Source organism: Glycine soja, chromosome 1, assembly GCF_004193775.1.
Source record: "Glycine soja cultivar W05 chromosome 1, ASM419377v2, whole genome shotgun sequence".
Classification (NCBI taxonomy): Eukaryota; Viridiplantae; Streptophyta; class Magnoliopsida; order Fabales; family Fabaceae; genus Glycine; species Glycine soja.
In genome coordinates, this window is record NC_041002.1 from 20,400,464 (window position 1) to 20,413,059 (window position 12,596).

General features: G+C 40.2%; 1 protein-coding gene across 1 annotated transcript; it reads left to right on the forward strand.

Annotated features, from left to right (window-relative positions):
* Positions 1–335: 335 nt before the first annotated feature.
* Positions 336–2,556, forward strand: LOC114414260. The gene is made up of 4 exons (XM_028378583.1): positions 336–415; positions 617–800; positions 1,965–2,057; positions 2,149–2,556. Exons 1-4 carry the CDS (start codon positions 336–338, stop codon positions 2,554–2,556), a joined length of 765 nt encoding a protein of 254 aa, XP_028234384.1.
* The last annotated feature ends 10,040 nt before the right edge of the window (positions 2,557–12,596 follow it).

Here is a 12,596-nt window from a genome sequence, read left to right on the forward strand (position 1 = left end):
GACAATTGATCATAGTCTCGGGGGAGGAGGACATTCTTGTAAATTGTCCTTCTTTCACGCCCTATGTGGAGGTCGTAGAGGAGTCCTTGGAGATGGCCTTTCAAGCATTGGAGGTGGTGAGCAACGCTTATGTTGAGTCTTCCCTGGTGCAACTGCGCTCATCCAACGCTGCATTTATGGTAGCCCATGTAATGTTAGGGCATAGGTACGAGCCTGGAATGGGTTTGGGCCGGAACGACGATGCCGTGGCAAGCTGGGTAGAGTTCAAGGATTGGATGTGTGAAGGGCGGGTCACCATGATCGACAATGAAGTCCCTCAAGAGCAATCAAACTAGATGCGACCATGCCCTCCTGAGTTCGAGTTGGGAAACTGGAAAATTATCGAACAACCAGGAATTTCCATGGCAAACATAATGTAATTTGTTAGTCCTAACCCTATAGCTGGGCCTTGGCTTTAGGGTTTTCTCCCTATTTGGGCTTGTCTTTTGCTATCAGATATATATATAGAATACAATCTTTCTTCATTTGTTCTTGCACTTTCATCAATTCTCATTTGTTTGCATGTTTATTTTTGTTGCAATTAAACGGTACAGATCCGACAATGAGTACTATAAAGGTACTATACCAAGGACCCAAACGTCGATTTTAAGCAGCTAGTAAACCAAGCTAAGGATGTAGAAGATGAAGATTGGGGGCTTCCCCCAGAGCTAAAAAGAATGGTCGAACAAGAAGACCGAGAATTGAAGCCACACCAAGAGATAGAAATCGTAAACTTGGGTGTTGGTGAGGAAAAGAAAGAGGTAAAGGTTGGCACGAGCATGACCACACCTATCTGAGATGAATTAGTGGCTCTTCTATGAGACTACCAAGACATCTTCGCTTGGTCATACCAAGATATGCCCGGCTTCAGCCCTGACATTGTACAACATAGGTTGCCTTTGAATCTCGGTTGTTCCCCAGTGAAACAAAAACTAAGAAGGATGGAACCCAAGATGTCCTTAAAGATAAAAAAAAGAGGTGAAAAGGCAGTTTGATGTTGGCTTTTTGGCTGTGGCTCGATACCCTGAATGGGTTGCCAACATTGTGCCAGTCCCCAAGATGGATAGGAAAGTGCGAATGTGCATGGACTATCGGGATCTAAACCAAGCCGGTCCAAAGGATAACTTTCCTTTACCGCACATCGATGTCCTTGTAGATAACACAACCAATTTTGCTTTGTTTTCTTTCATGGATGGGTTCTCGAGCTACAACCAAATAAGGTTGGCGTTGGAGGACATGGAAAAGATGACCTTCGTCACCCTATGGGGAACGTTCTGCTACAAAGTGATGTCCTTTGAGCTTAAGAACGCTAGGGCAACCTACCAATGGGCAATGGTAGCATTATTCCACGACATGATGCACAAAGAAATTGAAGTCTACGTGGATGATATGATTGCCAAGTCTAAAACCAAGGAGGAACACCTCGTTAACTTGTAAAAGTTGTTCAAAAGACTGCGTAAGTACCGACTAAGATTGAATCCTGCCAAGTGTACTTTTGGGGTCAAGTCAGGAAAATTGCTCGGCTATATCGTAAGCCAGAAAGGGATAGAGGTGGACCCCGACAAGGTGAAGGCCATCCTTGAAATGCCCGAGCCACGCACCGAGAAGTAACTCTGAGGTTTCTTGGGACACCTAAATTATATAGCAAGGTTCATATCGCAGCTAACCTCTACTTATGAGCCTCTTTCCAAGCTATTGCGCAAAAACCAGTCCATCCAATGGAACAAAGACTGCCAAGTGGCATTCAGAAGGATCAAGCAATGCCTTATCCTCCTATGCTTGTGCCACCTATACATGACTGTGTTGGATGAGTCAATGGGGTGTATGTTGGGGTAGCATGACGAGTCTGGGAAGAGGGAACGAGCGGTCTATTACTTAAGCAAGAAGTTCACAACATGTGAAATGAACTACTCTTTGCTTGAAAGGACATGTTGTGCCTTGGTGTGGGCAACCCATCATCTAAGGCAGTATATGCTAAGCTACACCACTTGGTTGGTATCCAAGATAGACCCAGTCAAGTACATTTTCGAAAAGCCCGCTCTCATCGGACAGATTGCTTGGTAGCAGGTTCTGTTGTTAGAGTTTGACATTGTTTATGTCACTCAAAAGGCGATAAAGGGAAGCGTTTTGGCAGATTATCTAGCTCAGCAGCCCATCAATGACTACCAACCTATGCATCCAGAATTCTCGGATGAGGACATCATGACCTTGTTCGAGGAGGTGGATGATGAGGATAGGGACAAATGGATAGTGTGGTTCGATAGCGCGTCTAATGCACTAGGCCATGGAGTAGGGGTGGTTTTGCTTACCCCCAATGATCAATGCATACCCTTCATAGCTAGGTTGGGCTTTGGCTACACGAACAACATGACTGAGTATGAGGCATGCGCCCTTGGGATCCAAGCAGCAATTGACTTCAAGGTCAAATTGCTCAAAGTATATGGAGACTCAGCCTTGGTAATCCACCAGTTGAGAGGAGAATGGAAGACTAGGGATCATAAGTTGATACCCTACTAGGCCTACATCAAGAAGCTGACAAAGTTATTCGATGACATGTCCTTCCACCACATCCCTAGAGAGGAGAATCAAATGGCCGAGGTGCTTGCCACTCTAGCATCCATGTTTCAGTTGACCCCGCATGGGGACTTACCATACATCGAATTCAGATGTTGCAGCAAGCCCGTGCATTTCTGCTTGATAGAAGAGGAACAAGATGGTAAACCTTGGTACTTCGATATCAAGCGATACATCGAAGACAACGTTGCAAAGGTTAGCAGTCGGCTTCTTCCTAAGTGGAAATATCCTATATAAGAGGAACCATGATATGGTTTTGCTCCGATGTGTGGATGCTAGGGAGGCTGAGCAAATGCTGGTGGAAGTGCATGAGGGATCCTTTGGAACACATGGCAATGGATATGCCATGGCCCGGAAGATTCTGAAGGTAGGGTATTACTGGCTCACCATGGAAAATGATTATTGTATCCATGTGAGAAAATGCAACAAGTGTCAGGCTTTCATAGACAATGTCAATGCTCTGCTCGTGCCTTTAAACGTCTTGGCGGCGCCTTGGCCTTTCTCTATGTAGGGAATTGATGGAAGCTTGCTTGTGGAGCTTCTATGGAGGCTGGATCTTTGAGCTTCAATGAGGTCCTTCAATGGTGATTTTTCACCATGGAGATGCAGCGGAAGGCAAAGGAGAAGAGGAGAGGGGAGACACCATCCACTAGGGAATAAGCCAAGGAAGAAGGAGCTTCACCACCAAGAATTGCCTTGGATAAGAAGCTTGAAGAGGATGCTTTAATGGAGGAAAAGAAAGAGAGAAGGGGGGAGCACGAAATTGAAGGAATAAAAGAGGGAAAGAAGTGGAACTTTGAAGTGTATCTCATAAGACTTTCATTCATCAAAGTTACAATAAGTGTTACACATGCTTCTATTTATAGACTAGGTAGCTTCCTTGAGAAGCTTTCTTGAGAAAACTTCCTTGAGAAACTTCTTTGAGAAAACTTCCTTGAGAAGCTAGAGCTTAGCTACACACACCCCTCTCATAACTAAGCTCACCTCCTTGAGAAGCTTCCTTAAGAAGATTCCTAAAGAAGGTTGAGCTTAGCTACACATACATCTCTAATAGCTAAGCTCACCTCCTTGAGATGAGAAGCTAGAGCTTAGCTACACACCCCCTATAATAGCTAAGCTCACCCCTATGACAAAAAACATGAAAATACAAAAAAAAGTCCTTACTACAAAAACTACTCAAAATGCCCCGAAATACAAGGCTAAAACCCTATACTACTAGAATGGCCAAAATACAAGGCCCAGACGAAGGAAATACCTATTCTAATATTTACAAAGATAAGCGGGCTCATACTTAGCCCATGGTCTCGAAATCTACCCTAAGGCTCATGTGAACCCTAGGGCCTTCCCTTGGATCTCTAGCCCAATCTACTTGGAGTCTTCTACCCAATGCCCTTGCGGGGTAGGATTGCATCAGGAATAGACGTGATTGGAGCTATTGAACCCAAGGCTTCGAACGGACATCGCTTCATTTTGGTTGCGATTGACTACTTCACCAAATGGGTTGAAGCGGCTTCATACGCCAGTGTGACAAGGAGTGTGGTGGTCAGGTTCATCAAGAAGGATATAATCTGCCAGTATAGGTTCCCCGGGAAGATTATCACTGACAATGCCACCAATCTGAACAACAAAATGATGAAGGAAATATGTGAGGATTTCAAGACCCAACACCATAATTCCATGCTTTACAGGCCCAAGATGAATGGGGCAATTGAGGCAGCTAATAAGAACATCAAGAAGATAGTTCAGAAAATGACCATGTCATACAAGGATTGGCACGAGATGCTCCCTTTAGCGCTACATGATTATTGAACCTTGGTGCGCACGTCAACTGGGGCAACTCTGTTCTCTTTGGTGTATGAGATAGAGGTTGTGCTTCCATTTGAAGTAGAGGTTCCCTCTTTGAGAATCCTGGCCGAGTCCGGGTTGGAAGAGTCGGAATGGGCCCAAGCACGCTTTGACCAGCTGAATGTTATAGAAGGTAAGAGATTGGCCACCATGAGCCATGGACGTTTGTATCAAAGCCGGGTAATGTACACTTTCAACAAGAAGGTACACCCATGGAAGTTCAGCGAAGGGGATCTCATCTTGAAAAAAGTATCCCAAGCACAGAAAGACCATAGGGGAAAATGGGCTCCGAATTATGAAGGACCTTTTGTTGTGAAGAAAGCATTTTCGGGAAGAGCATTGGTGCTTGCCAGCATGGACGATGAAAAATTTCCTTCGCCCGTGAATTCCGATATCGTTAAATGATATTATGGTTAGTACTTGGGGTAGCTAGAAGGTTCAATACATGACTGTTCTCCAAAGACTCATTGGGATCTCCAAAGTCTTCCAATCCTTTGTGAACCATGATCGCAACATTAATAAACATTGGATTGATTTGTATTTTAATTTCATGTGTTGTGTCTTTTACTTTTTTAGAGTACATACTCTCGATCTTGAATCCGAAGCCATTTGGCTCAATCAATAGGGTGTCATAAGCATTTGAGTAAAATTGAACATAATAACATTTGTTTAGTTGTTACACTTAAACATCCAAATCATAAGCATGCATTCACATTTGCATCTTGTCGTCCTGCAGATCAGAGGATAAATAAAAGTCATTTTGAGTGATGGTCAATACTGTTGGACAAGTGGCCTCAGAAATTTTAAGAAGGGGGGGTTGAATTAAGATTTCGTTGACTATTCCTAATTGAAAATTTCCCTTTCTTAGATATTCCCTGGATTCAATTATTTCTTTAATTGTAAGTTACTCGAATAACAAATAAGGACAAGTAAACTTAAAGAAATATAAACACAACAGAAAGTAAAAGAGATTAAGGGAAGAGAGAATGCAAAACAAGATTTATACTGGTTCGGCCACAACCCGTGCCTACGTCCAGTCCCCAAGAAACCCGCTTAAGATTTCCACTATCCTTGTAAAATCCTTTACAAACAATGAACCACAAAAGACTTCCCTCCTTTGTGTTCAGTGATTACAACCAAGAAGTTATTCCCACTTCTTGCAATGAACCCCAAGGAACGTTGGTCCCTTATGTCCAGTGATAACAACCAAGAAGTTGTACCCACTTCTTGCAATGAACCCAAAAGATGTTGGTCTTTTGTCTCCAGTGATCAACCAAGAAGCAAATCCTGCTTCTTGCAATGAACCCAAGGAACGTTGGTCCCTTGTGTTCAGTGTTTTCAACCAAGAAGACCTTCTCTTGAAAACAGTCACCAAGATTAGGTCTCTTGAAAAGCTTTTTGTAAGAATGGAGGAGAGGAAGAAAATAGAATAGCACAAGTTTTTACCCAATGAACTTTTCTTGACAAAGTAAGTGTTGAACAAAAACTCTTAGAAAGATGTTGAGAATTAGTGTGAATCAGTGTGTATAAATTCATGTCATGGTCACATATTTATAGTCATTTGATGGCTCTTGAAGAAACCATGTTAGAAGTTGTGACTTTTGGAAATTTCTTCAAAACCAGTCACTTTAACAAGTTATGACTCTTGGCAAAAACTAGTCACTTTAAAAGTTGTGACTCTTGAAAAATTTTTCAAAAATAGTCACTTTAAAAGTTGTGTACTTATGGTAATCAGTAATCGATTACCAGAGAGTAAAAACTCGGGTAAAATATTTTTCTTTGAAAAAATCTTTTGGACAAATTGTGCTATTCAATCTTTTCTTTGAAAAATTATTTTTATACTTATCTTGATGCATTTCTTGAGGTTCTTACATACTTGAGTCTTCTCTTGAATCTTGACTTGAATCTTCTTTATTTCTTTAATCTTGTTTGAATGTATCTTTTTTTTAAAATCTTTGGCATCATCAAAATAATCTTGGAAGCTTTGCTTCTACAATCTCTCCCTTTTTTATGATGACAAATCTTGAAATCAAAAGAATATATGCAATATTTGATCTATCGCTCACTTATATCTTTCTCCCCCTTTCTTTTTGAATTTATGCTTAATTTAAAACTTAGTAAATATAATATCTTGATTTCTAAAATACCTATTTTTCTCTCCCCCTTTGGCACATCAAAAAGCCAAAGTGCGTGGAAAAATAAAATCATACATAAATAATTTTAAAACATACATAAAACATAATTTTAATAACACATTCACAAATTTCAGTCATAGTCATATATCAACAAAATAACCAAGTTTAAACACATCAACTTAATAACCAAGTTCAGTCATAATTAACTAAGTACCAAATAAATAAACAAGGTAACCAAGTTTAGAAAATAAACAACTAACATAATGTCATAAAATATAGCCAGATATGTAACGACCCGCCTCGTCGCTATGATATCAACACTCTAATATACGATAATTTCAATTTTTATAAAAATAAACTCCCTTAATTTGCTTATGAAAATAGAAGTAATTTTGTCCCAACATACATTTGCCAAACCATACATAGACACTCGGGTGAACACACACACACACACACACACACACACATATACATATATATAGGAACAACAACTTAGTACATGTCATCCACATAATGGAAAATTTAAAATTTGTTCATACATATAATTAAAATCTGAAGTTTACATCTTTGATTCAACAAAATGACTCATAGCCGAACTATGGAGGAGTTGATAAACAAAATACAACTCTCTCCCAAAATAATGCCAACATCGTCACGTCGACTCAGCGGCTCCTCACCAGAATCTTACTCCCTGCACCCTGCTGCTGTCATTCTGCTCCCACGAACAAGGTTCGTGATCATCACAGGTATCAACCACATGATACAAAATTGCAAGGATGAGTTCATTATAAAAAGAACCAATACCAAATCCAAATAACCACAATTAGCAAGGAACATAGGCAAACATTATGAGCTTACACAACATTCATTATTCAACACTCACATCCAACAATTATTCATCATCCACATTCAAAAATTACTCATCATCCATCCGCGGATCCAATCAAGACTGCACAGAATGATTCATGCACCTGACTCAACACTCAGATGCAATGTGGTACGTACCAACAACCAAATCCCAGGAAATAGCTTAAGTGTGTCCACACGACACTCTCAGTTAGGAAACCATGCAGAGTTCATCAAGACCACCCGGTTGTGCATGTAACTGCCCCCTCCATAGGTGATCAGCTTGGGGCCCAAAGGAGTTCCCTACCAGGTGACAAGCCCCCTCAGTACAAAGTACACTCTGCCACAGTTATTCTATTTCCTATGTCGTATGAGGTATGAACATGGCCAAAGCAAGTGCCAAAGACCATGGACCAATTAAATTGCGTAAGCATCCCCTCATAAATGCTTAGATTTTTTAATCACGCTTGTCCCCCACGAATCCGACAAGGTTAGTGCACTCCCCCCCCCCATGAACATACACTACATACGACGTATGAACGTGGCCCAAAGAAAAATCCAAAGACCATGGACCAATTAAAGCGCCTAAGCATCCCCTCAGAAATGCTTAGATTCTTTAACCATGCTTGTCCCCCACGAATCCGACAAGGTCAGTGCACTTCCCCCCCCATGAACATACATTACATACGATGTATGAACGTGGCCCAAAGCAAGTGCCAAAGACCATGGACCAATTAAAGCACCTAAGCATCCCCTTAGAAATGCTTAGATTCTTTAACCATGCTTGTCCCCCACGAATGGGCCATCCGACAAGGTCAGTGCACTTCGCCCCCCACGAACATACACAACATCCAACGTATCAAACATGGGCACCATCAAGTGCAATGACCATGGACAAATTAAAGCGCCTAAGCATCCCCGCAGCGAATGCTTAGATTCTTTAACCACTCTAGTCCCCCATGAATGGGCCGTCTAACAAGGTCAAAGCACCCCCCCATGAACATACACAACATGCATATGTCAATGCATTTCCAACATCTATCAACATTCCATTTTCATATCATTCTCAACATAGCCATCATCTCGTCTCAATGACGTTATCAACAACAACAACCTCATTTCATATTAACATAATCATCAACAATAACATCAATTCATGTTGACATGATCATTATTAACAACGTCATCTCAAATCAATATCATTATAATTATCAATATCACCACATATCAATTAAAATCCTCAATAGTGACATCAACAATAAATCGCATTCCACACATATATTTCTTTCATGCATGAGATTTACACTCCCAGGTCTTCAAACAACACAAATCAAATAAAGACATCAATTTCATTCATCACAATAAATATATATCGCATCCTATTCGTCAAAACATAGTTTTTCCTGAAAACCAGCATGCAACATCAATATCAAATGTATCGCATCCCATTAGTTAAAAACATCATTTCTCTTGGAAAACCCGCATGCACATCAAGGACAATTATATCGCATCCCATTAGTTAAAAACATCATTTTCTATAAAGGAAAAATCAGCATGCAACAGGGACAGGCAGTTATCCTCATAGCTAAGTTCCCTTACCTTAACTATGGTGTTAAAATGGTAAATTTTATAATAAACTCCCCTCACCTATTGTGAGCTACCTGCGGGTTCCTCGTCACGTCACTTGAAGATTTCTTTTTCGTCCCCGCTCATCGGTTCCACGTAAGCCTCTACCATACCAAAACGAAGGAGACTTAATATGAATTTTAGAAACAAAGATAACAACAATGCCCTGGGTCAAACACCCACGTCACTACATGAAAGGGCTGAGAGCATTTCGGATTTTACAAAGGGACATCATTTTGAAATTCTGATCATGCCAATGTGACCGGGGTTCAGTGAATGTCACGAAAATAACACCCATTTCATGAAAAGATAATGATTACAAAGTCTCTTCGCTCTAGGTTTTTCAGAGGAAGCGTAAAACATGCAATGGCGGTTTCCAAACTTAGAATAATGCAAAGGTAAGGTGAAACTAACAAGAAACAAGCGTAGAACCATGGTTACCTCAAAGGAAAATGAAAGGTCAGATTAGGGCTTTGTTCTCAACCGAAACCGCGAGGCAAGTTGGAAGATTCCGCTTCGGTTGAAGGGTTCCTCTCGGTGTGGGGTTTCAACGAAGAACAATAGCTGTTTGTGGTGGCTACTGGTGGCTGTGGGTGATGGAGAAAGAGCTTGGAACTTTGGAAATGGTTTTGGAAGAAAAAAGGAGAAGAAATGACGTTTTTCCAAAACTACTTGGACTACAAGGCCCAAAACGTACAAGTGACTAACGCTCTCGAAAACGGAAGCTTCGCACACACTCCAGACGTCTTCTCGAAGATCCCAACGGTCAAATCGTGTAAAATTGTTCTGTGAAGCTCCAGACAAAATTTCGAGAAGATCTAACGGTTAAAGAAGGCTAGGCAGCGATTTTACAGGGACAACTTCATGTGGCTTCCTTGAGAAGCTTCATTAAGAGGCTTCTCGAGAAGCTTCCTCGTGGCTTCTTTGAGAAGCTTTCTCAAGAGGCTTCTTTGAGAAGCTAACGCTTTAACTACTAACACCCTTTCAATAACTAAACTCACCTCCTTGAAAATAATTACGGATAAAATAACACAACAAAACAATCAAACATCAAACATAATTACTAATAATATTATAGGGTGTTACAAGATACACGACAAAGAAATATGAATCTAAATCTATGAAGGCGGTGGTGGAAGGTTGAAGCACTGACGGATGAAACTCACATCCTCCTCAAGCTAAGTGATGTGTGTATCCATTCCTGCAAACCGTGCATCAATGGCATCAATACGGTTGTCCAAGTAGTCAAAACGCTCACCGACGAAGGTGTGGAGACCATCCAACTTGTCTAGAATGTTTTGCATAAAGGATGAAGAGTCATCCCTCTGAGGAGGAGGAGAAAGAGAGCAATCATCTGCTGCCTGTGGCTGAGCATCCTTCTTCACCCAAGAACAATCCCTCTCTTTGCGGTATCCAAAGGAGGAAACCACACCAGCACCGATAGAAAAAGATCTCCTTATGTCCAGTGATAACAACCAAGAAGTTATACCCACTTCTTGCAATGAACCCAAAAGACGTTGGTCTTTTGTGTCCAGTGATCAACCAAGAAGCAAATCCTTCTTCTTGCAATGCACCCAAGGAACGTTGGTCCCTTGAGTTCAGTGTTTGCAACCACGAAGACCTTCTCTTGAAAACAGTCACCAAGATTAGGTCTCTTGAAAAGCTTTTTGTAAGAATGGAGGAGAGGAAGAAAATAGAATAGCATAAGTTTTTACCCAATGAACTTTTCTTGACAAAGTAAATGTTGAACAAAAACTCTTAGAAAGATGTTGAGAATTAGTGTTAATCAGTGTGTATAAATTCGTGTCATGGTCACATATTTATAGTCATTTGATGGCTGTTGAAGAAACCATGTTAAAATTTATGAGTTTTGACAATTTCTTCAAAACCAGTCACTTTAACAAGTTGTGACTCTTGGCAATTTTTCCAAACCAGTCACTGGTAATCGATTACCATAATGATGTAATCGATTACATAGTTTATTTTATCAAAAGTTGTGACTCTTCATGTTGAGGTTTGAAATCCAACATTCAAAAACCATTGGTAATCGATTACAAATATTGTGTAATCGATTACACTATTTTGAAAATATTTTGTCACAAGTTGTGACTCATGAGATTTGAAATTCAACGTTTAAAAACATTGGTAATCGATTACATGCCCATGGTAATCGATTACTACTTTGTAAAACAGTTATAAAACTGTTTTGGGCTTCTAGTAATCGATTACTGACTTATGGTAATCGATTACCAGAGAGTAAAAACTCTGGTAAAAGATTTTTCTTTGAAAAATTCTTTTGGACAAATTGTGTTATTCAATCTTTTCTTTGAATAATTCTTTTTATACTTATCTTGATGCTTTTCTTGAGGTTCTTGCATATCTTGAGTCTTCTCTTGAATCTTGACTTGAATCTTCTTGATTTCTTTAATCTTGTTTGAATGTATCTTTTTTTTTAAATCTTTGGCATCATCAAAATAATCTTGGAAGCTTTGCTTCTACAAATATCACACCAAAATCAAGACAAGGGTAAGTGAAAGGTAATATCGGTATTTTGTGGTATTGTTTCACATTTACTGCATGATGTCATTTCCTTTATTCAAAAGCTTAAGGGCAGGTACGAGTAGGTGCTAGGCCCATGATCGATCAATCATCATCCCGCGTCCAGCTCAAGACGTTAAAGAAGTGCTCCTAGGAGGGAACCTAATATCTTTAATTATGTTCTTTCAAATTCCTGCTTTTATTTATTTTTCTTGAAATTATATTTACCTAATCTTGTTCATAACCATAAGCATGACAAGGGGGGGTAATAAAATTTTTGCATAGAAATTTTGCAAAAAAAAAAAAAATAGGGTTAGCTCACTTGGGCGAGCATGTCTGCTATAGATTTTAAAAAGGGGGGAAGGTGAAGATTTTTTCACCCCAAAATCATCCCCCATATTCAAAGAACCCCAAGGCTACGACAGTGCACAAAACCAGCAGCCCTAGGTCTTCATTTGTGCCTTTTTGCCTTCATTTTTTGCACTTTGGTTCTTCCCTACAAGTAAGTATTGCCTTTCTTCTAATGTTTGCTTCCCATTGTGGTACTTTAGTGCTTTAGTTGCTTATTTTTTTGCAAAAATTCGTGAAGCAATTCATATATGAATCCATAGTTGTTTGCTTCAATTGGGGGGTTGTAGGGTGATGCAATCCTACCCCCCAAGGGTATTGGATAGAAGACTCAAAGAGGATTGGGCTAGAGCTACTAAAGAAGGCCCTAGGGTTCTCATTAACCTTAGGGTAGATTTTTGAGCCCATGGTTCAAGGTTGGATTCACTCTTCTTTGTAAATGTTAGAATTGGTTTTTCCTTCTTTTGGGCCTTGTATTTTGGCCATTCTAGTAGTACAGGGTTTTAGCCTTGTATTTCAGGGCATTTTGAGTAGTCTTTGTAATAGGGACTTTTTTTATATTTTCATGTATTTTGGCATGGGGATGAGCTTAGCTATTATAGGGGGTGTGTGTAGCTAAGCTCTAGCTTCTTTAGGAATCTTCTC

Bases quoted from the DNA above. Each gene is read 5' to 3' on its own strand.
- LOC114414260 (XM_028378583.1), top strand. From the start codon at position 336: ATGCGACCATGCCCTCCTGAGTTCGAGTTGGGAAACTGGAAAATTATC. The intron at 416-616 runs GTAATTTGTTAG...AGTACTATAAAG, and splicing joins ATTTCCATGGCAAACATAAT to GTACTATACCAAGGACCCAA. The intron at 2,058-2,148 runs GTACATTTTCGA...GTCACTCAAAAG, and splicing joins TCCAAGATAGACCCAGTCAA to GCGATAAAGGGAAGCGTTTT.